Genomic DNA, 25,932 nt, shown 5'->3' on the forward strand with positions numbered 1-25,932 from the left:
ATTTTAGATTTTAATTGATTCTGGGTAGGCACATCACTTGTTTAGAGGTGAAGTGCAGAGAGTTTTTTGTCTAATGATCCCAGGTGTGATGTAGAAACAAGAAAACCTGACCAAAATGACTATGGAAATCTTTTAGCCCTATTACCACATTCTGATTCCAGCATTATTTATATTCTAAATTGTGTGTTTTTATTAGACTTGTTATATACAATTAATTTTGTAGGACTAACGAGCAGCAGAAGTGATTAACAAGTGGTGCAATGTTCTGATATTCGCTCACCAATGTGTATTTGTAAAAAAAAACATGAAACTGACTATAATTAAATAGATTAGATATAAATGAAGCTCGGAGTCCTTCTGGAAAATTGAAGTTAGATTAACTTAAGCTATGGCACTGTGTTTCTTTCTGGAATATTTCACTCAAGCTATGGGCACCCTTATGAATGTGAAAAATTATCTGACGAAACTGACAATAGAAAATTCTGAAAGTGAGTCCTGGACGTTTATGCTTTTGTGTACCATCAAGGAAATATATCTAAGTTTAATGGATATGAGAAGAGGTGAAAATGTCTGGTTAATTTTAACAAGAAAAAAAACCCTGTGCCCTTTTTTTTTCTATAGACTAAATTGCAATTTGGACTGGCAAGATTGAAGATTACTTCTGCTCTTCAAGATTGTACAGCCTGAGCCTCCCTAAGCAGCCAGATATGATTCTAACTTATTCGAGTTATTCTCGTCATCATGCTTTCTAATCTCCGCTTGACTTGTGCCTTAACATTACATACGTATTTTGCTCACTGCTTATGGAAACTCCGTCATTCCGTTTCTGCAAGGATGGCCAACAATATTTCTTCCAGTGTATGTATGAGGAAAGGTTATGATTTGCTATCTTACAATATTGTAAAGTTTAAAATTGAAATACTAGGTTATGCTTTAGACAGGGAATAATATATATATATATATATATATATCCCAGAAAATTACAGTGGTCTGTCACTTGCTCTTCCCACTAACTAAGCTCAATAAAAAAGTTTTACCTTTACTAAAGTTTGGAAGCTTGAACCATTTTAGTAAGGCTGATTGATGTACGTGTGATTGGATGTTAAATGCCACATCAAGGATTCCTATCCCTGATCCTATGTTTATTGGAAGCAGAGTACTATTTCCAGGACTGTTTTATTATAGTGTACCAGTCCTGGTTGATGCTGGTTCTTTATTATTATTTTTGGTGGAAGCCATCACTAGGAACAGACAAACAATATTTCCCCTCCCCCCACAAAACTAAATATCTTAAAAAGAAGCCATAAGTTGTATGAAATATGTGAGAATATTATAAAGAGATTATCATCTCTTTGTTTTTTTTAATCCTCCAAACTCATATATTGTCTTCTAATGTATTAGGGAGGTTTTCACTGAAATGACTGAATCAAGAACTTGGGGATAATTGGAAGTAGCCAATGAGCTTCATTTTTGGATGTTTTGGTGCTAATCTCCAAGCATCAATTATGAGGAAAACTAACTTTGTCAATTTTAGATATAATACTAAACCAGTGCAATGTATGCAACAGCCAGTGTTTCACTTCAAGTTCATTTTATAACCCTGTCCAGTGACAGGAAAATTCTAAGTTATGCAAACTGGATTAGATCCAGACTAAGATAACAATCCTATAGATACCTATTTCAGAATAAGTTCTGTTGAACAAAGTAGGTCTTACTCCTGTATAAGCACATGCTGTACTGCATTGTAAAATAACTATAATAACTAAATTTTGGTATCATCGAAAATGATAGTACAAGCTAGTCATGATCCATATTTCATACATTTCAGAGGAAAAGAAAAATATATCCTTGCGCATGTCTAATCAGATGTGACCATCATTAAGTTCAATGGAATTTATTTCCAGTAAAATGTAATAGCATTATAGACTATATGGTAATAACTTAATCTGAATCCAGTCCTCATTAATAGGACAACTTCAAATGTTGAATAGGGCAGATAAACAGAATGGTATTAGGCAACAGGGGTAAAGATAATTAAATTAAATTAAATTAAATTAACGTATGAACACAAAACCAGAGGTTTAAATTTATTTCTGGATTCAGAGAAAAGAGCAAGTCATTAAACTCTGGAGAAAATTCCAAAGGAAATGGACATTCTGTAAATGTAGTTGTTGGTTTTCTTTTTGTGGAACTAATTTAAGAAGCTGTCACAGATGCAAGACTACTTCAGCAGCGTATTGACAAATGCTAATGAAGTCATACTGACACATGGAAGTCTTTACTGGAATTGCCTTGAAAATTGTTATCTATAATAGCCTTTTTGACATTTCTGTCCTCTGAACATGTTGAATTCGGATAACAAGTATGGACAAATTAGTCTATAGCACTGACCATTAAAAGATTCATAACTGGTAGATGTAATTCATCATTTAGATGGACCCATTTAAAGACTTGTCGACTTCAACAGGACATATTTAAAGGTGAATTTAATCTTCCTTTTGAAGGGAAGGGCATATTGAACCATCCCATTTCAATTACATTGTTCCATGTTTGTAAACAGATCTGTAAGAGTTATATTTTACAAGAAAAGATTGACTAATTATCTTTCGGGAAAATAAATAAAATATTTGTGGGATCTGGAAAAATAGAAAACAAAGTGAAGGCAGTACAGCACAGTAGTATTAAAAACGTGTGTATGTGTGTGTGTATTATCCACATATGAGTGTGTATAGGAATACGCCCACTCATACAGTTCTAACTGACAGTGAAATTTCTTGCTACATCTTTTTTTTTTTCCTGAAAAATGAGTGTGGAAGTTTGTTTTCTTTCACAGATGAAAGATGTACATAGCACCTATATAATAATGCAGTGGATTTTGCAATTTCAGGGGGCTCTCAATGTGATTGTTATTTTAGAGTAATTGTAAAGGCTCTAATATTTACAGTTGGTTAATATTTTGTTTTTAGGACCTCTGAATAAGCATTCTTCTTTTTTCTTTTACAAGATAGTTATGGTATAAACATAAAATGAATAGTTTTAAGAACATTTTTTTCCACACGCTCTTATGTATCTGTGATCCACAAAAGAAATGATAAAAAGTAAGTTCTCAGACGTATGATGTGAGGATTGACTGACCCACACTTGCTTAACAGTTTAACAGGAAGTGTAGCAGTTGTGCTTCTGTTATCAGTTGGGAAGAAAAACGTATCAGAACTAAAAATGGAGGAAGGTAACATTCATTCTTGTCTTGTACACTGCTTGAAAAGAAAGACAAATTATAGCATTGCTCTGACATGAGCTCCATTTTTTTCCTCCTTAGTTTAACACATTGGCCTTCTTTAAGAGGCTCAATGCACTCAACCTGCAGTTTGAGGGGAATACCCCAGTCACTGTACCATAGATTCTACAAACCTAGAATCGGCTACAGTACTTAAAACAGCTTGGAATATATTTAGCAATAAAGAAAATGAACTTAACCGCTAGAATTATGTGCATCTTACTCTATGAACGTTCAAATTGTAATGGAGGCATAGCATGTTCAGTACCATGATAGAAAACACGTGTAAATTATTGGTGAATAATTATTTTGCTTCAGGACCACCATGTCAACTGCTATGTTAAATTCAAACAGAAAACATGTGAAGAGCACTATTGTCATCTAAACAAGAAGTCCTAATGCCACTGTAATTACTGTAGCAGCATCAATCAAGGCATCATGGTGACCCCGAGCATGAATCCTTCCTAAATCTTTCAGGTCTGCTGGCAGCCATGTCTCAGGAAGCTGTCTTCAGCAAGGCAGAAGCAGGTAAGAGAAAAACATTAAAAGTCTATGTCCCATCCTGAGTTGTCATCAGGTGGTGGTTCATCGTTGTCCTCAGGGAAGCTATCAAAATTGCTTGTATCAGTTGGAGATGCAACCTATCCAATGAAGGAAATCAAAACTATTGGTAGTGTTAGTTGCTGCATTTGGAATCTCTAGACAATTTTCTGATTTCAAACCGTGAGCTCTTTATACCCCTAGCGAATTCATGCTGGCTAGTAAAAGTTAGAGACAGTTCAGAAATGTAGGATTCTGCTCAGTGGTAGGATTCAAATTTTTTTACCACTGGTTTGGTGGGTGTGGCTTGGTGGGCGCGCTTTGCGCATGTGCACACATTTGGTGTGCGCGCATGCACCAAATGCACACTTTGCATAAGCGCAGAGCCGTTTGTGCAGGCGCAGGGGCGTTCCAACTCACCTCCTGCAAGCCTGCACTCTCCCGGTTGCTTCAGCAGTTACCGTGTGGCACTCTGCTGTTCTGCACAAAGCAGCTGCGCTTCAAAAGCAGGGGATAAAGTACGGGAGCTAGACATGTGGGCGGGCCCAACAGCAGAGCAGAGGAGAAAACTGGTTCTGTGTCCGCTGCTCAGCAGCGCTACCGGCTTGGCAGAACCGGGCTGAACCAGTAGAATACCACCACTGATTCTGCCGTTTTCATTCATAATATTGTTCCATGTAGTACTGTTAAAAATATTCTGTGAATGGGAATATCATGGCTAGGAGGATATTTCTAGTCCCTCAACACCTGAAGGGCTAAAAGAAGAAGTAAAGAAGTTAAAGAAAAAGGGTGTAAAGTGCATTGTTCAGAACAAAAATAGTGAAAAAAGTTATGGGAAAAGATGAAAGAGTAGAATGGACACCCCATACATTTTTATGAACAAGGAAGGGCGATTATACATTTTGAAAGGAATTTTGAAGCAACCTCCATATGAATGGGTTTGGCTTCCTAGTTTTTTCTAACTAGAATGGAGAGTTTGACAAAATAATGTAAAGTTTTCTTAATGACATTGACAGCCCTTTGAACTGCTCTACAAAGCTGGAATTTAATGCAGATGCATGGCAGGTTACCGGTGAAAAACAGAATTGCCGTAGAGCTGTTTAGAAAATGCATACAAGCAATGACAGAGGAGAAAGAAATTGCTGCCTTTGTCCGCATCTAAAAGGTCTGTGTTTTTTATGCCACAGATATGTTAAAAAAGTTTAGAAAGTGGGAAAACAAATTGCTGATGTTTTCCATTTAACTTGACTCTGTATGATCCCATATTTATTGAATTAAATATGGTAGTTCACTATAAAAATATCAACTGCTTTTGTATTATCATTTGACTTGGGAGAAATCTGTCTGCAAGAACATGAAAGACATAAAGGAATCTAACAAATTACAATAGGTTGAGACTGGTTGATTTAAACTTAAAATAATACATATAAAATATATTTTATATTTTAGAAAAGTGGACTCAAAGTATTAAAAATTAACAAGGCATAAGTAATATGATATGATAAGAGTTTCCCAGTAGTATCTGTATTTATATGTCTCCCATTATTTTTTCATAATAGCGTCAGTAGTGAAGTATCTGTTTAATGATTAAAAGCCAATATGATAAAGACAACACAAGTATTCTCTCTCCTCCAAAATAAATTAAATCTTGTGCTGATTCTACAAATTGTCATTGCTTGGGGGTCACCATAATAGACTGAATGACAGAAGAAAACTTACTGTTTTCAGAAAAATGACCTTCCTGATTCCTAAATAGATTGAAATGTACATTCATTCAAACATAATTAGTTATTTTTGAATAAGTTAATTTATTATTGGGGGTGGGAGTTATACATAATTTACAGATTCCTATCTATTATGTACTTTTCTATCTACAGGGTAAAGGAATTCATGAATTTCACAGTGAATGTGTGAAAATAAATCAGAAAAGTCAAGTATTTTAAATTGCATTCACTATGGGTATACATTCAACTCTGACAGGAAGTATTTATTTCATAAGGGGTAAAATTCAAATAATATGTAGAAAACTAAACTAAGTATAATAAGTTGTAGCAAAATAATGTGTATTGAAAGAAAAGCAATCACATTAATCACCACCACAATTTAGCCCAAGTTTAATTAGCATGTCCACCACTCCCATAATAATAGTTTCAACAGACCACAATTAAAAGAGGGCTGTCTTCTCTATTTACCTAAGAGTAGGGCTCTCCAGACTTGGCAACTTCAAGACTTGTGGACCAACTCCCAGAATTCTCCAGCCAACATAGCTGGATGGAGAATTCTGGGAGTTGAAGTCCACAAGTCTTAAAGTTGCCAAGTTTGGAGACTTCTGCCTAAGAGGAATATGTTTCAGTGTTTCAGTGTTTGTCTCAAACTGTGACTTTTTTCTTCTAAAAAGAGTTATGTTTGATATAGAAATAGATGTCCTTAAATCCATGTATATAATCCATATTTAACAGAATGTCACTTGATCTTCACTTTTTTTTTTTTTTACAAATTTAGTGGAAACAAAGGGAAAAAGACTTAAGCCAAAGTTAAGAATAGGCATTTCCTTTTTTCTTTCTTTCAATAGGCTCTATTATCAATATTGATACCAATATTTACTGTTGGCATCAACATGGCTCTGCATGGAAATTAAAGCAACTGTTGGTGTGTGACTTGTAAGCTTCAAGTCAAGTCAAATTAGAAAGTCCTTTACTTTGAACAAGAAAGGCAGCATCTTACTTACTTATGCCAAATGGGAAAAACTATGTCAAATTGTCAATTGAGTACAACAGCATGTGATCTAATACCACATTTAGAAACTGATGGTGTGATAGAAGAAATGAAAAGGAGAACTGAGGCAATGTAAGTTGGAAGAAGAACAAAGAAGCTTTTGGTAGTAACGAGGTGAAGATTTCATTAAGATACATTTAAACCTAAACTCTTGTATAAGCTTCATCACTGATTCATTGTCAAAAGAGGTCTTCAGATACACCCTTACTATGTATCTGAAAATGAAGTCAAGCAGAGGTCTGGATATATGGGAATGTTAATATAAGATAAGAACACATTTCCATGTTTTGCTTCAGAGCTCCTGCTTGTTTTTTCCAATGAGTTTATTCAACCACTTTCTTAAGTTATGATTCCAATATATACATTTTAACAAGTAATAAAGCTATACTCACACTTGGTATAATAGGAGGCGTCAATGTACCTTTTCTTAAACCTTCCCAGTTAAAGCCTTCAAACCACCTGAAGTCAGAAGATAAAATAATACAAGGACATTTATACTACCATTGCAGCAAAACCAAGTAGCCTAGCATTAAACATTACAAAAATTACATTTCTGAAATCCTCTTACTTAATACTTGGGGGCAGGCAGTGGTGGGATTCAAATTTTGTTATTACCCGTTCTGTGGGTGTGGGTTGGTGGGTGTGGTGTAGTGTGGCTTGGTGGGAGTAGCAGGGGAGGGGTACTGCAAAATCTCCATTCCCTCCCCACCCCACTAACCTGCTTTCCTGCTCTGTTTTCCTGTGCAGGGCAACAAAAGAAGACCCAGCCAATCAGCTGGAAGAGGCAGAGAATAGATAGAGGCGGGGCCAGTCAGAGGTGGTATTTGCCGATTCTCTGAACTACTCTAACTTTCCACTACTGGTTCTCCAGAACTGGTCAGAACCTGCTGAATGCCACCTCTGGGGGAAGGGGAGATTTGAGAAACATTTTGTTTTATCCTAATTGTGGGCAGTTAGGATGGTACCAAGAATTTTCCTCAGTTAGAGAAAATTCTCAGTCAAGGCTCTGTCCGGCCTGCAGATGTCTAATTTGTGATGAAAAAAAAAAAAGAATAAGACAGGTAAATGATATGACATTCCCAGATGCTGACATAAATGGATAGATACTTTGATACTGGCTATCTGTCTCCTTCAAACATGTAAAAAATAAAAAAAGCTAATAAATATCTTTAGAAGATCTGATTTTTTGATATCTGTAACCTTATTTACATTTAACCTGTCTCCTGTTTATGTTGTATTATGTTGAACAGAAATTGCTGATGGGCTTCTGAAGCAATTTCATGTATTATGTTGTTGTTACATTATGTTAAATTTATTGTATTATACGTCATTATGTTACTTGAATGTGAGTTATTGAATGTGATTCTAATTGACTGCTTGAAGATGTTTTCATTTATTTTCATTGCAAAATCTTTAATGCTGCATAAATAGCACATCCAGATTCGGAGTTACGATACCACTCTACTTAGAATATAAGCAGATGCATTCTGCATAGCTGTCTTATATTACGCAAGTTTCTGGTGAAAAAAATTGCACCTATTGGATTGTGGTACTCTCAGTTTTTCGTCTGTGCAAAAATATACCTAAATGTATTGATGGATTTAAAAGAGGATTGCTTTTTTTCTGAAATATACTTACTTGTGCTTTTGAATATCCTTGACTCCATTTTTCAAGTTACCTAATCTTTCTGATGGGTTGTCCCTGTTTAAAAATAAAAGAACAAGAAAAAAGTTATAGAAGAAAGTTGGAAATCAAAGTTTTTTTCTAGAATGTGTGTGTGTGTGTTTTAGAAAAAGCTTTGTGTTTGTGTGTGTGTATGTGTGTATTTCTATATATGTTAGAAAAAGCTTTTATATATACAATATATACAGTTTGTCTATGTGTGTATGTATGGCTTACAATGGCTAACAATGACAGTAATAAAGAATGAAAAAACAAAATATTGACTTCAGTGAACTTAATTAACAAGAACCATTAAAAATTAGTGTTGTTCATATATGTGTGTGTGTGTGTGTGTGTGTGTGTGTGTATGTATGGTATTCAGCTTTGTTCGGGTATTTTCCCCCATCATTATAGTTGTGCTTTTAAAGTTGTAGCAACGTTTCAGCAGAATCTCATCTGCCATCATCCGGCTTCTGTATATCACAGACAAACACTATACAGAAGCCTGGTGATGGCAGATGAGATTCTGCTGAAACGTTGCTACAACTTTAAAAGCACAACTACAAGGATGGGGGAAAATACCCGAACAAAGCTGAATGCCATACATGTAAGTACCTGCGAAAACTTAAGAAAACACACACATACACATATATACATATATCTATATACATAAATACATACTTGTTTTCTTAAGTTACCCGAACAAAGCTGAATGCCATAAATACATACATATATACATAAATACATATATACATACATACATACTAACAAATGTAAAGAATTTACCTGCATAGTTTTTTAATTAAGTTAGCAGCATTTTTGGCAATCTTCTTTGGAAATTCAATCATGTCAATCCCCCTTAATATGATGTTGTATGTTTTCATGGGATCTGGGCCTGAGAAAGGTGGACTGTAGAAAAAGAACAAAAATACTAATTAAAATCTAGTTGTTGTTTTTTGCCAATAAACTGAAACCTGTTTTACCTAATTTTGGAAGATTGTGTGATTTAAGCATTGCTATATGCTGCTTATAATGTAGTTATTATGTCTACATCACAGGTGAGAATAAGAAAATGACTTGGGACGCTGCTTTTATCCTATTACAGAATAAAGGCTATCCATAAACTACCAGAAAACCGATGTTTTAGTATTTTCTCAATTATCGTAAAAGTCATAAATGGCAAATGAATGGGGCTCAGATTATGCAGGTGTGCACTTACACCTATATCTTGGGGTGCACTTTCATGTGTTTCGGTCCTTGAATGGTATTTTTTTTTAAAAAAAAGTTATCAAGATTGAAAGAACAGATTGAACTCCAAATATGGGATATATTGTGCATCCTAATTTTCTATTCATCCTAAATTATTCCTTATCTTCATCACTTAGACTAGTGTTCCTCAACCTCGGCAATTTTAATTCATGAATTTTGGAATGTAATTCCACCCATTTTAAAGTGCCAAGATTGAAAAACACTGTTTTGAGAAACAGCTGGAACCCTCATGGTCCCAGGATCTGTCTGAGAAACTATTAACCATTGCCCAGTGCTTATAACATTTCACAATTTTTCTGGAATATTTCATAAACAGTAGTTTGGTAATAAGCAAATAATAAAGCTTTGTGCTATTATTTCACCCAAAATGTTTATCAACATTCATAAGCAAAATATTGGAAAATTTACATTTAGGCATGATGGAGAATTATTGCAGTTCATCCTGTAAGAATTAAGCTGAGCTAAACACTCACTTATAATAATGTATTTTAATCTTACAATACTTCATTACAGGTAGTCCTTGATTTATGGACATAACTGAGCCCAACATTTCTGTTGCTAAGTGAGACAGTGGTTAAGTGAGTTTTGCCCCATTTTACAATCTTTCTTGCTACCGTTGTTAAGTGAATCATTGCAATTGTTCAGTTGTTAAGTGAATTTGGCCTTCTCCATTGACTTTGCTCGTCAGAGAGCTGGAAAAGATGATCACATGACCCCCAAGACACTGCAACCATCATAAATAGTTGCCAAGCATCTGAATTTTGATCACATGACTATGGGGATGGTTTTTCTTGTGAAAAATGGCCATGTCATTCTTTACAGTTTGTTGTAACTTTGAACTAGGTGAACGGTTGTAAATCAAGGAGTATCTGTATAATGGACATATGTAATGGCTAAATTCCAAAGTAATTTAAAGACACTAGAGGATACACAGTTTGGCACAAGGGTAAGGATCTGTTACTATAGATCAGAGGTCTTCAAACTTTGCAACTTTAAGACTTGTGGACTTCAACTTCCAGAATTCTCCAGCCAACACAGCATAGCTGGCTGGAGAATTCTGGGAGTTGAAGTCCACAAGTCTTAAAGTTTCAATGTTTGGGGACCCCTGCTATAGATAGTACTATTGTTATTATTTACTAGAGCATATAGCATTTCTAAATGTTTAAAGACTTTCATGTTATTCTGTGAAGTAGGTAATAATTCCCTTTAAAAAGCAGTATTTTGATTTTGTAAGGATTTTATTTTATTTTATTTTTTTACAAAAGAATGTTTTAAATACACACTTGCTGGCCTAAGTCTATTGAACTGCACATAAAATTATGCTAATCTGTTTTTCACTGATTGAACTTCTTGAAATCAAACAGTTCCAACTTATTTTTATGCTATGTTTTTAACTTTAAGAAAGGAGACAGTCTGTTTAAAAAGAGAAAAAGCCATCACTCTGTGCTGATTGTTTGCACGTATATAGATATTTTCTTAATTTTCAGTGGCATTATTGTAATGATAGCATCCAAAAAAGCAAGCCATTTGGCTTTCTCACACATGAACCTATTCAGAATTTATATTCCTTGTAGGTTTGCCACTGAGTCTTCCTGCCTTCACTTGGGAAGTGAGAATGATCTTAATAAAATGTTGTCAGAGATAATATTCTAGTTCTGAAATATAGACTCCAAGTGATTCTGATAGTAGCCTCTAAAATATTACATTCAGAAATCTTTTTTCATTTATATCCTATCTTTATAAAATTAACAAATAACTCCAGCAAACATATCCAGCACACCTTCCTCCTTAATTTCTCTACAACAATGAAGCTGGAGGTGAGTTAGGGCCGAGAGACATTAACTGGTCCAAGCTTACTCAGCTGACTTTCATGGTTAAGGTGGAATTTGAACTCACAGTTTTTTGCTTTCTAGCCTGGTGCCATAACCACTAGACCAAACTCGCTCCCTTTTAATCTTCCTATTCAATGTTTTTAGTGATTTTTTTTAAAGAAAGAAAAGCTATGTTTAACTTTTCTTTAGAACTGTGTTGTTTCAAAAGACTACCTAGCCATTTTCTAGCATGTTTCCATTTTGTTTTGATTGCCTTAAGTTTTGAAGAGATGTTTCAAGTTCCTTCTTGACAACTGAAGTTCAGCTCAATCTGCATCAATCTAAGCATATCTAATTGGTACCATGAACTCATGATTTGGTGAACCGGTAGAAGAACGCAGGTTGATTTGGTATGGGGGCAGGGAAGTGCTCACCAATTAGAATGAAATGAATAATACTAGTAAATTGGCCTCATCAATGTCCTTTCCTCTTAGAGGGGTTATCTCAAGACTTTAGTTGCTAGAAAGCAAATTGTAAATCCTTGCAAAATCATAATAAGTAATTCCATAGTACTTTTTAAACACTATTTTTGTTTATCATAGCGTATGCCAGCCCTGAATCCCAGCTCTTCTAATCAAAGTGACAACAGCAGAAATATTCTCCAGTTTGCTGAACTATTTTTTTATCTGCAGCTCCAATTCAATGCCCATACCTGCCAGTCAAGAGCTCATACATTAAGATTCCCAGTGACCAGTAGTCTGCTGAAATATCATGACCTTTGTTGAGAATGATCTCTGGGGCTACGTACTCTGGAGTTCCACAAAAAGTCCATGTTTTCTTTCCAAATCCTATTTTTTTTGCAAAACCAAAATCGACCTGTGAAAGAAGGTTCACACACCCATCAAGGAAGGCAAAAAGTTAAAAGCACTTATGCAGGCACAAACATATAATAAAGAGATGGTCACAGCAGCACAGGTTTTCACGAGCGCAAGTACATCTAAAGAATAGGCTGCATGAGAAAATTCTCAAAGGGAGAGTAATTACAAGAAAGCCTTGGAGGAGTATATTTCCACTGACAAGATTTAGAAAAAAGCACAAACAGTTTCCATTTCATAAAACGATGTAGCAAAGATAACCTCAACCTGTCTAATGATTCGTTTATGTATCCTAGCTGGTTATTACCTAAGAGTTAAACCATATCAATAATATAGATCAATAGCAGGCACCACCACAGCTCTCGCCTCACAATCTGTGAGCTCGATCTGTGAGTTCGATCCTAGGTAGAGGCAGATATTTCTCTTTCTGGGCACAATGAGATTATATCTCCTGAACAAAACTCTGCATTGGAGAAAGGAAGGGCATCTGGCCATTAAACACTCTGCTAGCTCCATTCAGTTGACCAGACTCCAACCTGCAAGGGATTATGGGATTGCTAAAAGATGATGGTGATGATAGCAGGCACTACCATGTACATTGTATTCAGCACCATTATATGTACTTGTCTGCAGTTCCAATTCCCAATCTCTTCAACTCAAGAAATGGCAACTCAAGATGATTTAGTGCCACCTGTAGACCAAATTATAAGTTCTTCCGATTCAGATAAAGCAAAGATGCTACCGTTTTTTTTCTTCCTGTGGGATTGTGATCTTATTACTTTTTTCTCTTCTTGCATTCTACCACATTTCCTCTCAATAGCCAAAATTCTTGTGCAGAATTAAATGAGAAAGGGCAAATTAAACTGTAATTGTATGATGGTGGTTAGACACCATTAAAACTTAAACTAGTCAGAGCATAGAACAACACAGTGCAAGATTGGAAGATATCACCAAGAGTTGGAAACAACTGGATGGATAACATCATCATCATCATCACCATCATCATCATCTATCAATACATATCTGGGGAATGTGGAAAGGTCTCCTTGACTCCTAGTTTCCCATAACATTGATTATAGCTCAAACTCATGCCTAGAATCTCTGAAAGATATTAGCATTTTAAAATGAAGTTCCTCTAAAAAAATGAAAGCCAATAAGAAATCAAATCATTTAAACATGGGATAACTAAGAGACTAGAGTTGATTATACTGTACATTGTCCAGGGCCCCTCCTTGAAGGAGCTGGGCATTCTAGAAATATGAAATATAAATAAATAATTTTTAAAAAGTCATAGTAGGATAAATTTTATAATTACATTTGGTAATTTCTTTAAGTTCATTAAGTTACTAAAATCTTGCTCCGATTCCAGAAGGGTACAACACAAGAAAACAAACTTCTGAAATGATATGTAGATGAACAAAAGTCCATTTTTGCTTTTTTGGCTCCCAGAAATTAATCGGCTTGTATTAATTCTTTTATAAACTGATTTGTCCTAGAATTGCAGAGCTGAATACTGCCTTTCAGCTAGAAGTACAGTTTTATGGCTGTTAGTAAAGGAATTTTATTTCAATGGGAGAAGCAACTGAGCCTTAACTACAGGGCCATGTAATATTTTATTGCTGCCTGAGGAGAAAACATCCACAACCACTCACCAATTTGGCATAACCTCGGTGATCTAGGATGAGGTTTTCTGGCTTGAGGTCCCTATAAATGATACCCTTGGAATGCAAATAGGCAAAAGCTTCTACCACACAAGCTGTATAAAATCTGGTTGTAGAATCTTCGAATGAACCTCTGTCAAGAGAAGAGAGAGAAAGGGAGGGAAAGAGAGAGTGAGAGATAGAGAAAGAGGGAGAGGTAGGGAAGGAGAGAGAGGGAGAGAGAAGAGGAAGGAAGGAGGAAGAGAGAGAGAGGTTATTTATTCATTCAATTAAGGATCTGGGGCAACAGTAAAAAATAAACATGATAGCATCATTACTATGTAATTATAATGTAAAAACCAAAATGGCCAGTTAAAATTGGGAAGTATACAAAGCATAACAAATATTTAAAAAGACTGAAGATAGTTACGGAGATTTAAAAAAACCCAACAGCTCTAAGACACATTTTTTTAAAAGATACATTTGAGCATTAAAATGCATCCCATTTTGATAGAATAGTTTATAAGGAAAATCAGCAAAATACCATGTGGACAGTTCTAGAAATGTCAATAAATAAATTAATTTAAATGCTAATACTCTAAAATAGTTCTATCCAGACCTTAGTTTTCAGAGCTCCTCTAAATACAGACTCTGGTGATGAGTTTAGAAGTCAACAACAAATAGAAAAAAAATCCCAGATATTATGCTTCACCTTTATAGTTCTCTCTTTTTTTTTTTAGTACAGAAAATCTCACAGCCTCACTTCAGGACAAAATAAGTCTATTCAATGAGTAAAACCTAGTGAAAATAATGGGATTTGTGTTCATCATGTCTTTCTCTTTGATTTTAATAGAACTGATCTAAGCATGACTAAGTCTGAATCCAATCTGTTTTTATCCCCACATTGCAGATAAAGAATCTGAAAACAAGAGAATGGGGATTTGTATAAGCCTGCTTACGAAAACAGAATTTGGGGCATCCTGGCTCACAGCAAAATGCTTTAGATATTCTATTTTACTTGTTCTAGCATGAGAAGGTACGCTCACTTAAGGAGAGTATGTATGTGTGTTAGCAGTTAATATAAACCTGGCCAGTCTACTAAGATAAGCTTCCAATTCCTGGTTTTGCATCCTTGCACCCACCACCATCTGATGTTTATGTATAGAATATGTCTAGGAGTACAAATGTAGAAATACTACATGTGTTAGGAGGTGAGGAAAAGATAGGGAGTTTCATTCCAGAATGGAATTATGGTAATTTGGATTGGGCTCCAGTAATAAGTTGATTAATATATTAATTTGTGTTGCTCAGTGCTGACTAGGTTAAGAATAAACTAGCCTTATGACAAATAATTTGCTCCTTTTTAATCCACTCTATTGTACAGTAGTAAGTGCTATATACATGGTCAAATTAAATGGGGGTGAATAAAAATTGAGGTATATACAAATACTATTTGGAATTTACAAATAGGATAAGTCATCTTAACTGGCTATATTATTATTTTCTTAATACTTGATACTCCTTAGCACCCTCAATCTCAGCCATCAACATCATGGCTTCCAGAAGACAAAAAACCAAAATCGGAGGGACAACAGTGTCATTGAAAGATGCTGTTGAAAAGAATAATGAACATGGTTGGTTTTCCCCATTTCCCCAAAACCAGAGATTTTGACACTGACAAAGACAGACGTCCAATTATTCCAGGTCTACAAGCTATGAGGACATTAATCTTGTTTTGTTTAGATCAGCTTCTGGAGACTAATTAAGCCCAACATTTTTGTTGCTAAGTGAGTCATTTGTAAAATGAATCTTGCCCCATTTTACAACATTTCTTGCTACAGTTGTTAAGTGAATCACCGCAGCTGTTAGTGACATCTGGCTTCCCCATTGACTATGCTTCTCAGAAGAATAGAATAGAGTTCTTTATTGGCCAAGTGTGGTTGGACACACAAGGAATTTGTCTTGGTGCAAATGCTCTCAGTATACATAAAAGAAAAGATACATTCATCAAGAATCATAAGGTACACTTAGTGATAGTCATGGGTATGATAAGCAATGAAATCATACTAGGAAACAGTCAATGTAAATCATGAGGATTCAAGCAACAAAGTTACAGTCATACAGTCACAAGTGGGAGGGGATGGGTGATAAGGAGTGATGAGAAGATTAACAGTAATAGTAGTGCAGACTTAGTAAATAGTCCGACAGTGTTGAGGGAATTATTTGTTTCGCCGAGTGATGGTGTTTGGGGAAAAAACTGTCCGTGTGTCTAGTTGTTCTGGTGTTCTCTATAGCATGGTTTTGAGGGAAGGAGTTGAAACAGTTTATGTCCAGGATGTGAGGGATCAAAAAGTGAAGTTGCAAAAGGTGATGACAAGATGTTGGGACACTGCAACCATCATAAATATGAGTCAGTTGCCAGGCATCCAAATTCTGATCAGGTAACCATGGTGCTGCAACAGTCGTAAGTGTGAAAAATGGTCATAAGTCATTTTTTTCAGTTGCATTGTAACTTCAAACGTTCACTAAATGAATTTTTGTAAGTCAAGGACTTAAATATGTATAGGATTTTATGAGTGGAGTACTTTGCAGTGCTTTCCTCAGGCAGCATTATATCTTGAAAACTGAAAATCACAGTTCAACTATTTTTTGTATGAAACCACTGGCAGTGTCAGAAGAGAGTACTTTATTTATCTAATGACTTGACGGCAAAAGCCCGCTAGCTATCAGAAGAACCAGACTGCAAAATAACTGTAGGCTATGACAGAATCACATTTCTCTGTTTATTGCTTATTCTGAGATCTTTTAAAAACAACAACAACCAAAAAACCCTCATACATTTATTCTCCAAACTGAATTTGTTTTTTCTTTTCATTCCCTTCTGAATAAAAAAGGCACAGAAGCTTACTTTCAACAAATCACAAAATCAAAAATCACTGCTATATATTACAACCAACTGCCAAATTAAATTTTAGAAGGAGAACTAATATGGTCAGTTTTCTTGACAGATGCTGATGGTTTCACATTTCAAATCCCCAAATTAACTCCTGGGTAAGCACTTTAAACCCTATACTTTATCTTTCCTTAGGATACATATATACTGACATTCTGTATAAGTCTGTTCCAAAGCAGGCATGCAGCCTAAAACTAAATCAGCATAAAAAGTTAACAAGGTTTTGCTAGTGGCTAAGTATTTCAATTACTAATAGATGACCTAAGGAAATAAAAGAGAAATTCTATTTCGTAGCTAGATGGCAGCAGATACCAGGGGTAGGCAGAAAGAGAATGAAAATAAAGGTTAAAAGACTTGTGCAGACTTAAAAGAAATCTGAGCACAAGGTAATTTGTATTGTAATTTTATTTTTTAAACAAATTAAATTCAAGTAAATGTTTGGAATTTAAAATGAAAATAAAAACAATACTACAAAAATAAGTTTTGAGGTTTCATTGCTATATTTCTGTCTTTCTTTTTTGGTGTACCGCTTATGCAACGGTTAAGTTTTAAATATTTGCCATCAAATCATAACCCAAGTGATTTATTTTTATTTACACAATTTCAATCAGGTGTTAGAGTACGTCTCATAGAAATACCAGGCATATTAGCCAGTAAGTCCATTCTTTCATATCTTTTGATTTTTGATATTTTATTACTGCATTTTGTTTTATTTTTAATATACTTTAGAATTACAGGAATACCTCTGACTCTGATTTACATTCTGCCTCTATATATGGATAAAGGGAGGTCTAAAACTTCAATTATTTTCCTCCGGATAGGGTTTTTATTATATTTATTCATTCATTTAAATTTATATGGCTTTCCATCTTAAAGGCATGACTGTGGGTGCCCGACAACAATTAAGAACTACATAAAAATTATATAAAAACTCCACAGAAATACTAATCAGAAGCCAAGGTTAAAAGAAAAACTAACAGAAGCCAGATTAAACACAATGACTGCATGGTTTTCCACACATCCAGATCCCCCATCACAAGGACAAAACTGCATCTTTAAGGTCTTGTGAAAATACAGCAGGGTTGGGGCCAAACTAATCCCTGGAGGGATGATGTTACAAAAGATGGGTGCCACAATAAAAAATAGCTCTCTTCCTGGGCCCCATCAGATGACATTCTGTAATAGATAAGGACCTGGATCATTGATACTCTCTAAAAGGAACATTTTGCTTTAGTTAGACTATGGCTGTTGATTATGGACGGTTCCTCTAGCTCAGGGCTCTCAAACTCGATTTCATTGAGTGCCGCATCAGGGTTGTGTTTGACCTCGGGGGGGGGGGGCAAACATGGCCAGGGGTGCATGGCCAGCTCTACATCACTCATGTTGGGGGTGTCTGTGGTGACCCAAGTGCTCTGCCAGGAAAAACAGAGCTTCATTTTCATTGGCAGAGGATTGCAGGAGGCCATTACAGCGGAAGACGGAGCTCCATTTTCTCTGGCAGAAGGTTGCAGGAGACTGTCACAGTGGAAAATGGAACTCCGTTTTTGCTGGCAAAGGCCCCGCGGGCCGGTCCTTCACCATTTCCAAGGTGCCCCCATGGGCCAGTTCTAAGCACCCTGTGGGCCGGATCCAGCCCACAGGCCTTGAGTTTGACACCCCTGCTCTAGCTGAAATGGTTTCCATGACATTTTGAAAGGAGATCTGGAAGAACATTAGTAGAGTGGAAGAGAATAGGTAGCTTCCTGTCTGAAAGTGATAATGCAGTGGGGGTTGGGGAGGGATGCGGAGATGACGATGGGGGGAGGAGGCTTAACTTGAAAGGCCCAAGGACAATGTTTGAATGACCACAAGGGGGAATGGAAGTAAGTTGGAGGTCAGAATGAGATGCATTGATGAAAGTGTTTGGAAGAAAAGAGATTGTCAGTAATGGGTTAACCAGAATTTAAATTGGGGATGAAGAATCTTATTGGAATGGTAGAGGAGGAATCCCACAACAACTTAAAGAGGTCAAACATCAATTTGAGTGAGGTATCATCCCCATTCTGATCATACCCGGCTATTCATTACTTCCTAGGCTGAGAATAAGCCCAGAAGATCCTTATTTGATATCTGGAAGCTGAAAAGGATTGGATGGGAAAAACTGGGTGAAATTAAACCCAGGCAAAGTGGAAGTAGTGTTCATACAAAGGTAAACCTGCTTGATTCAGACTTCTATTTTGGCTCCGGGGACAAGGTTATCTTCCTCATTGAGTTCACAGGCATTCCCAAGGCTTTCTGAATTCAAGCTCCTGCTTGATCAGCAAATAGAGAGCCAAGGCCAAAAAGACTTTTGCCCAGCTTCAGCTGGTGCCACAATAAAACCCTCCATTTTTGGTGGTGGGTAACTTGTGTCACTAACTCATCATTCACACCTCTATGATACAGGAATACAACATATTCTCCCTGGAACTACTTTTAAAGGCATCTGAGAAACTGCAGTTGGCCAAAGTGTGATGGCCTAATTAATATATACAGATGTCTGTGGAGATTCTCAGTCATCCAGGTCATGGTTGCCCCAAAGATGCTTTTTCAAAAGGCAAACAGGCATGTTTTCTCTTGAAGACCTTTCGCTTTTCATCCAAGGAGCTTCTTGGGTTCTGATTGAATGGTGGACGATGGAAGGATTTCTATTCCTTGCAGTCATCTGGTCATTAGCAAGGAATAGAAATCCTTCCATCCTCCATTATTCAATCAGAACTGAAGAAGCTTCTTGGATGAAAAGTGAACATCTTCAAGGAAAAAGAGTCCAGTTGCCTTTTGAAAAAACAGTATGTTGGGACAATATATACCAATCTTCTTTGTGGGCTCAAGGCTGATTGGCCAATACATTTCTGAATTCAATTCAAAGTCCTGGTATGAATTATAAAGTCCATCTTGGTTGTCTTTGGAATCAGGGAGAATCTACCCACCCTGAAAAGTCTTCCTGGGAAGGATGTTTCCGCTTCCTATCCCACATTACATTTTTCATTTGTTTATTTTATATGGCTGCCAGTGTCACGGTAGAGCAGGGGTGTCAAACCCGATTCCATTGAGGGTAGTATCAGGGTTGTGTTTGACCTTGGGGGGTCTGGGGTGGGCATGGCCAGCTCTATGTCACTCGTGTTGCAGGGCACCTGTGGTGGCCCAAGTGTTCTGCCAGTGAAAACAGGTGTCAGCTTTGGAAGCCATATTCCATGCTGCCACATAGCCTGAGAAAGTGGGAGGAGGTGATTTCAATTGAGTAGTTCTAAGTAGACAAAAGAAAAATTAAGTGTGGCGCAGGATGGAAAAAGGATCTTGGATGGATCGTGATTGGTCCATGTGATGTGATGATGGCAAAAAGGAGATGGATTTTAGTTTGGGACATTGTAGGAAGTCCGGAAAACTTTTAGTTTCAAGATTCTACAGATGTGCCAGATGCTATTCTAATAAAGGTCTTTTGAGATTATGCTTGTCTTGGAGTTACTGATTGGAATGGAGGTTTGCTGGAACGCTGACAAGAAGCTCCTGAGCTCTGTTTTCAGCTGCCACGGCCTCCTGCCATGTGTTGCCCTTTTCATCAGCAGCGGCACTATGGGCCAGCCCTTTGCTGTTTCCAGGATGGCCCTGCGGCCCAGATCTAAGCACCCCGTAGGCCGGATCTGGCTCGCAGGCCTTGAGTTTGACACCCCTGCGATAGAACCTCTGGGTAGTTAAAAACAAGTTTTAACGTAAGAAAACCAAACCAAATTAACCACAATACAAAGCAGGCCTTAAAATAAACAAATACATTAATATGTGTTGGGAAGTGGAAGTGGACAGCTTGTTCTACAAGTCAAGATTGCCCTCTCCCCAATTTTCTTCTCCCAGGTATTTGAGGATTAGTGTTGTTGGGGAAGCTGGATTTGAGTGGATTGCTTGTAGCCAATTGTATTTTTGTGACTTTTGTGAGATATATGGTTGCGTTTTCTTTCTTGCTGCATATTGTAAACAACCCAGAGTATTGAGATTAGAGTGGTAGGTAAAATATGAAATAAAAGAAACCCTCTCAGGGAAGTCTCATTAAATTTAATGGAAATTCTGTTTAAGTCAGAACAGGATTGCAGCTTTACTTACTTGGATGGCTTACCCGGTTGTCTGAAACTACCCCGAATAAAATTGCATGTTAAATATTTAAAAGCACAATGTAGCAGTCCATCATAATAGTTGAATCTGTCAACTTTAAGAGAACAACATTAATTCAACAACACACTGAGTGAATTGGGCGGGGTGATGCAGGAACCCTTTGCTGTGCTTTCAGAAATTTATTTCTACTGGCCAACATCAAATATTTTTTGGAAGAGATATCTGTCAGAATTGCCCTGTTGGCTAATATGGGGATCATATGAGGACACTCTTCTATTGCTGCCAGCAGTCCTAAGTAATTTCTTACAATAGGCTACATGTCACGATAGATAAATGTTGTCATCGGTAAGAGTGTCTTCTCAATATCATTAGCTGAAGAAGGTGAGCGGAAGGACTAATATGTTGGCTAATGGGCTTCCCATAAACATATGATCAGCCATGAAGTAAAGTGACTGCTGGATCAAACAGGCCTTGGTCTAATCATGGCATGGCTAGGCTTATCTAGTCTTCTTTCAAAATCAGTTGGTAGTTAGCTCAATGCCATAAATTCTGCTATTTACAGACATTTTGGACACATGTAATCTTGATCATTGGGACACAGTGGCTCAGTGGCTAAGATGCTGAGCTTGTCGATCAGAAGGTCATCAGTTCAGTAGTTCGAATCCCTAGCATTGCGTAATGGAGTGAGCTCCCATTACTTGTCCCAGCTTCTGCCAACCTAGCAGTTGGAAAGCATGTAAAAAAATGCAAGTAGAAAAATAGGGACCACTTTAGTGGGAAGGTAACAGCACTCTGTGCACCTTTGGTGTTTAGTAATGTCAGCCACATGACCATGGAGACGTCTTTGGACAGTGCTGGCTCTTTGGCTTAGAAATGGAGTTGAGCACCTCCCCCTAGAGCTGGAAATGACTAGCATGCATATGTGGGGGAACCTTTACCCTTACCTTAATCTTGGTCACCAGCTAAAGCAGTAGTCCCCAACCTTTGTGGCTTGGTGGCACAATAAGGTGGGGGAGAGGGGAACCAGGCTTTGCGAGTGATGGGCCAGCATGCATGTGTAGCTCAATTTGCTCAAGCAATGAAGCGGCACATGTGTGCACGCACAACTCAACTTGCGCAAGTTGTGCTGTGCAAGTGCGTGCGTGCCCGCCAGCCCACTGCTTGTGTGCCCCAGTTGTGGATAGGCCACAGCTTGGTAGTGCGACACTACCAGAGCAGAATATTGCCTTAAATTGGAAGACTGAATCAAATCTGTTTGCCATAGAAAGCAGTTGCTTTTTTTTTTTGACAGCCCTAGGAAATGCAGAGTTGTTTACATGGCAGCACAACACATTAGATTATTACCCATTTAGATTACATTTTGAATGTTGCTCAAGGATACACAATTGGCATCCTAGCCAACCCAGAATTTGTTTCCAAATTTATTCTTTCCATTATTTATTCTTTCCATCCAAGGCAGATGTGATATTCAGCAGGTTCTGACCAGTTCTGGAGAACCGGTAGCAGAAATTTTGAGTAGTTCAGAGAACCGGCAAATACCACCTCTGACTGAAGATTTTATAGTATCATTCACCTGCCAGGCCCACCAAGCCACGCCCACAGAACCGGTATTAAAAAAAAAATTGAATCCCACCACTGATTCAAGGTCTTTTGACCCAAAAGCCTGGAAGATGATTCCTATTTCCTTACTGAAACCAGGGAACTAGATATGCAGGTTGCATTTCACATACCACATCATCTCCGCTAGAAATGTTTACACAGTAAAACAACTTGGACTTAAATGCTGTCAGAGTGTGAAGATGACAGAGATCAAATGGTAAAGTTACAGCTTACTATTTGTGAAAAGCAAGTAAATTGAGAATTCTGATAGGACAGAGACAATAGAGCAATAATTCTATGAAATGATGCTTCTTTCCCATATTACATTAATAAAAGGGAACTTCATATTGGAAGTGGTTGACTAATTAAAACTCAGTGCCACTTCCTCTCCATTCCATCCCTGTCTGTCTGGCTCCATTCCTTGCCAGCTTATTCACTTGAGTTTATCTGTTAGTGTTTTATTTGCTGTTTTTTTAAATAATGGATGATTTTAATGTTTTTCAATGTTTTTATGTTGTAAGTTGCCCAGGGTCATTGGATATAAAATGGCAAATAAATTTAATAAATGCATGCATGCATGCATGAATTAATGAATACCTTCTAGGTTTTATATCTTGGACGTAGGTTACATATTGGACTGAGCATTCAGCTCTCTCAGCTATCATACTAAATTTCAGATCAGATGTAGAAAGTTGAATACAGTGTGAATGGGTACAAGATCCAGAGACTCTCTGAACAAATCTGGTGGCTTCTGCCCTGTATAACTCTGGTGACATGCAGACAATAACACGCACACACACATACATACACACACACCTGTCCTTTGTGTATTCACACTTGATCAGTTCATACTTGAGGACCACATGGCACACAATAGAACATAATTAATGTTGCTATCTGCACAAGATCTGTTTAATTTGTATGCTATTTTAATTTGTATTTTATATTTATATTTTATATTTATATTTTATATTTAAATTTTATGATATATAGTATGCCTTATTTTAATTGTGATAGGAATAAAGAAACAAACTCTAGAATTTTTTAAATTATACAGGTTGTTCATGTGATCGCATTTGGTATGCCAAGTGAATGTCATTTCCTATCAAAATAAACTTTATGACATCTCTTACCTGTCCCTGAGAATTGTCCAAAGCTCTCCACCTAAACAGGCTTCCATCAACATATATAAATACTTGCTGTCCTTAAATGTCCTATATAGCCTATAAAAGAAAGGGGGAAAAGAGTTATGACCGCTATAGGACACTGCACACCAGAACAACTAGATATAAGGATAGTTTTCCCCCGAATGCCACTTATGGTTATAACCTTGTTGCTTGTACCTCTATGATTTATATTGTTTTATTTGTTTCCTAATATGATTTGATTGCTTATTTGATAACCTATGATTATAACTAAGTGTTGTATCTTATGATTCTTGATGAATGTATTTTTCCCCTTTATGTACACTAAGAGCATATGCACCAAAGACAAATTCCTTGTGTGTCCAATCACACTTGGCCAATAAAGTATTCTATTCTATTCTATTCTATTCTATTCTATTCTATTCTATTCTATTCTATTCTACTCTACTCTACTCTACTCTATTCTATTCTATTCTATTCTATTCTATTCTATTCTATTCTATTCTATTCTATTCTATTCTTACTGGACTTTGAAATGTTTAATACAGTCTATGATCTCCTGCCACTTAAAGAATAGGTGGTGATCTTTAGATGTTCCATTATTATCGTTCTGAGAAAAAAAAATGAGTCTATTCAGACTTCTGTCAATTGATTCCGCCCCCCACCCCCCAATTCAGTAGACAACATGTGATTTCGTTTTTGAGGATTTCTGCTGCTTTTTTCTTTTCCTGGATGAAGGGAATATGAATACTGGAAGCTTACTATATCAACTGTTGCCAATCTCTAATAAATTATAGATGTTGTTAAGACATTTGGCCTTGCCGGGATCAATGAACAGCCTTCAGTTATCACTCATGGCAAATATCAAAAGATGCACCATCATGAATATGCAACATGTCCTATGATACTGTAATTTTGAGAGGGACTTGAATGCTACATTAATTAGACATCTCATAAAAGCACTGCCAAATGCAGAAGAAAACTGGTATATCTCTTTTCTGGAAGCAGACTATATGAGTTGTTGTTACCCATATCAAGGCAAAAATTGGCCTAGCAACTTTGAAAACATGTTTGTAAATACAATCCAACAGAGTTGAATTATTTTAAAACTTCTGTCTTTTGCTTCTGAAATTGCTTTACAGATTATTTCATGTCCTTTTTTGGATGCTCAATTATAGCAATAGCACTTAGACTTATATACCACCTCATAGTGCTTCACAGCCCTCTCTAGGTGGTTTACAGAGTCAGCATATTACTGGGTTCTCATTTTACCAACCTCAGAACGATGGAAGGCTGTGTCAATCTAGAGCCAGTGAGAACTGAACTGCTGACAATGGCAGAATTAGCCTGCAATACTGTATTCTAACTACCTAAGCCACTATGGCTTTTTGAAATATAGTTAATATGCCTTCAGTTAGGCATAACATTTCATAGTTATCAATAAGCAAATGTCTATCTTTAAAAATGCATTTGCTGTTTTAAGTTATTCATTGCCTGCTTTATGAAGTGGAAATCCATGATTTTTTGTGCACATTGAAACTTTACTCTTCATTTAAGTTACACTATGATATTTACAATAATAAAAAATGTAGTATCGGGTATGAGAATTCATACACTCATTGGATATTTCAGGCATTTGAATGAACGTTTTAGAGCAGATAAGGCATTATACAGCAATTTGATAGAAGAATGCAATGAAAAGCTGAGAACAAATTTCTGAACTCTGAAAGAAGGGAGTTTTATCCAAGAACACAGTCATACCTCACAATAAAATCTGAGTGAGCGCCTTGCATGATCTGTTTTTCTGAGCGTATATGTTCTTGCTGTCTCGTGTCTACTATGTGGCGTTTCTTTAGTATCTTCATTGCAAATGTTTTTGATTCATCACTTTTCAACTGCACCTTGAGGAAACCAGACATTTGAATGGTCAGAATCAGTGGTTATAGTAAGGCTCCCAAATTTTGAGCTTTGAGTATAAGTAATTGCTAATCGTTACTTTCAAGTGCAAAGAAATACAATCAACTGGCTTAAAATTCTATATTCAGACTCAAGTTAATGGCTGTGACAGCTTATTCGTCTTTTGAGTAACACACGTATGAGGAAACCTTATTGCTCTGATTTTCACTCAGATTACTAATGAGCTGGGATGGAAAACATGTTGGAAATGAATATTCTGATTTTAGGGAGTCAGAATAATCATTTTTAGGAAGGGAATAATCTGATTATTTAAGAAGATGAATGTGATGACAAAGTCTGTACAATTA

At 36.6% G+C, this 25,932-nt stretch overlaps 1 protein-coding gene across 3 annotated transcripts in view; it reads right to left on the minus strand.

Moving 5' to 3' along the window:
* Window positions 1–2,075: 2,075 nt before the first annotated feature.
* Window positions 2,076–25,932, minus strand: part of PRKG1 (protein kinase cGMP-dependent 1) — an 878,222-nt gene continuing 854,365 nt past the window's right edge. For all 3 annotated transcript variants that reach the window (XM_026719912.2, XM_026719913.2, XM_087932356.1), the window contains 8 exons: window positions 25,430–25,569; window positions 23,657–23,746; window positions 13,862–14,003; window positions 12,047–12,210; window positions 9,041–9,163; window positions 8,231–8,293; window positions 6,985–7,051; window positions 2,076–3,918 (listed from right to left, as the gene is read on the minus strand). In XM_026719912.2, coding sequence (XP_026575697.1) covers window positions 3,820–3,918; window positions 6,985–7,051; window positions 8,231–8,293; window positions 9,041–9,163; window positions 12,047–12,210; window positions 13,862–14,003; window positions 23,657–23,746; window positions 25,430–25,569 — 888 coding nt within the window. In that variant the 3' untranslated portion in view covers window positions 2,076–3,819. The remainder of the gene's footprint in view (window positions 3,919–6,984; window positions 7,052–8,230; window positions 8,294–9,040; window positions 9,164–12,046; window positions 12,211–13,861; window positions 14,004–23,656; window positions 23,747–25,429; window positions 25,570–25,932) is intronic.

Source organism: Pseudonaja textilis, chromosome 4 (assembly GCF_049901715.1).
Source record: "Pseudonaja textilis isolate UNSWEBS1 chromosome 4, rPseTex1.2, whole genome shotgun sequence".
Classification (NCBI taxonomy): domain Eukaryota; kingdom Metazoa; phylum Chordata; class Lepidosauria; order Squamata; family Elapidae; genus Pseudonaja; species Pseudonaja textilis.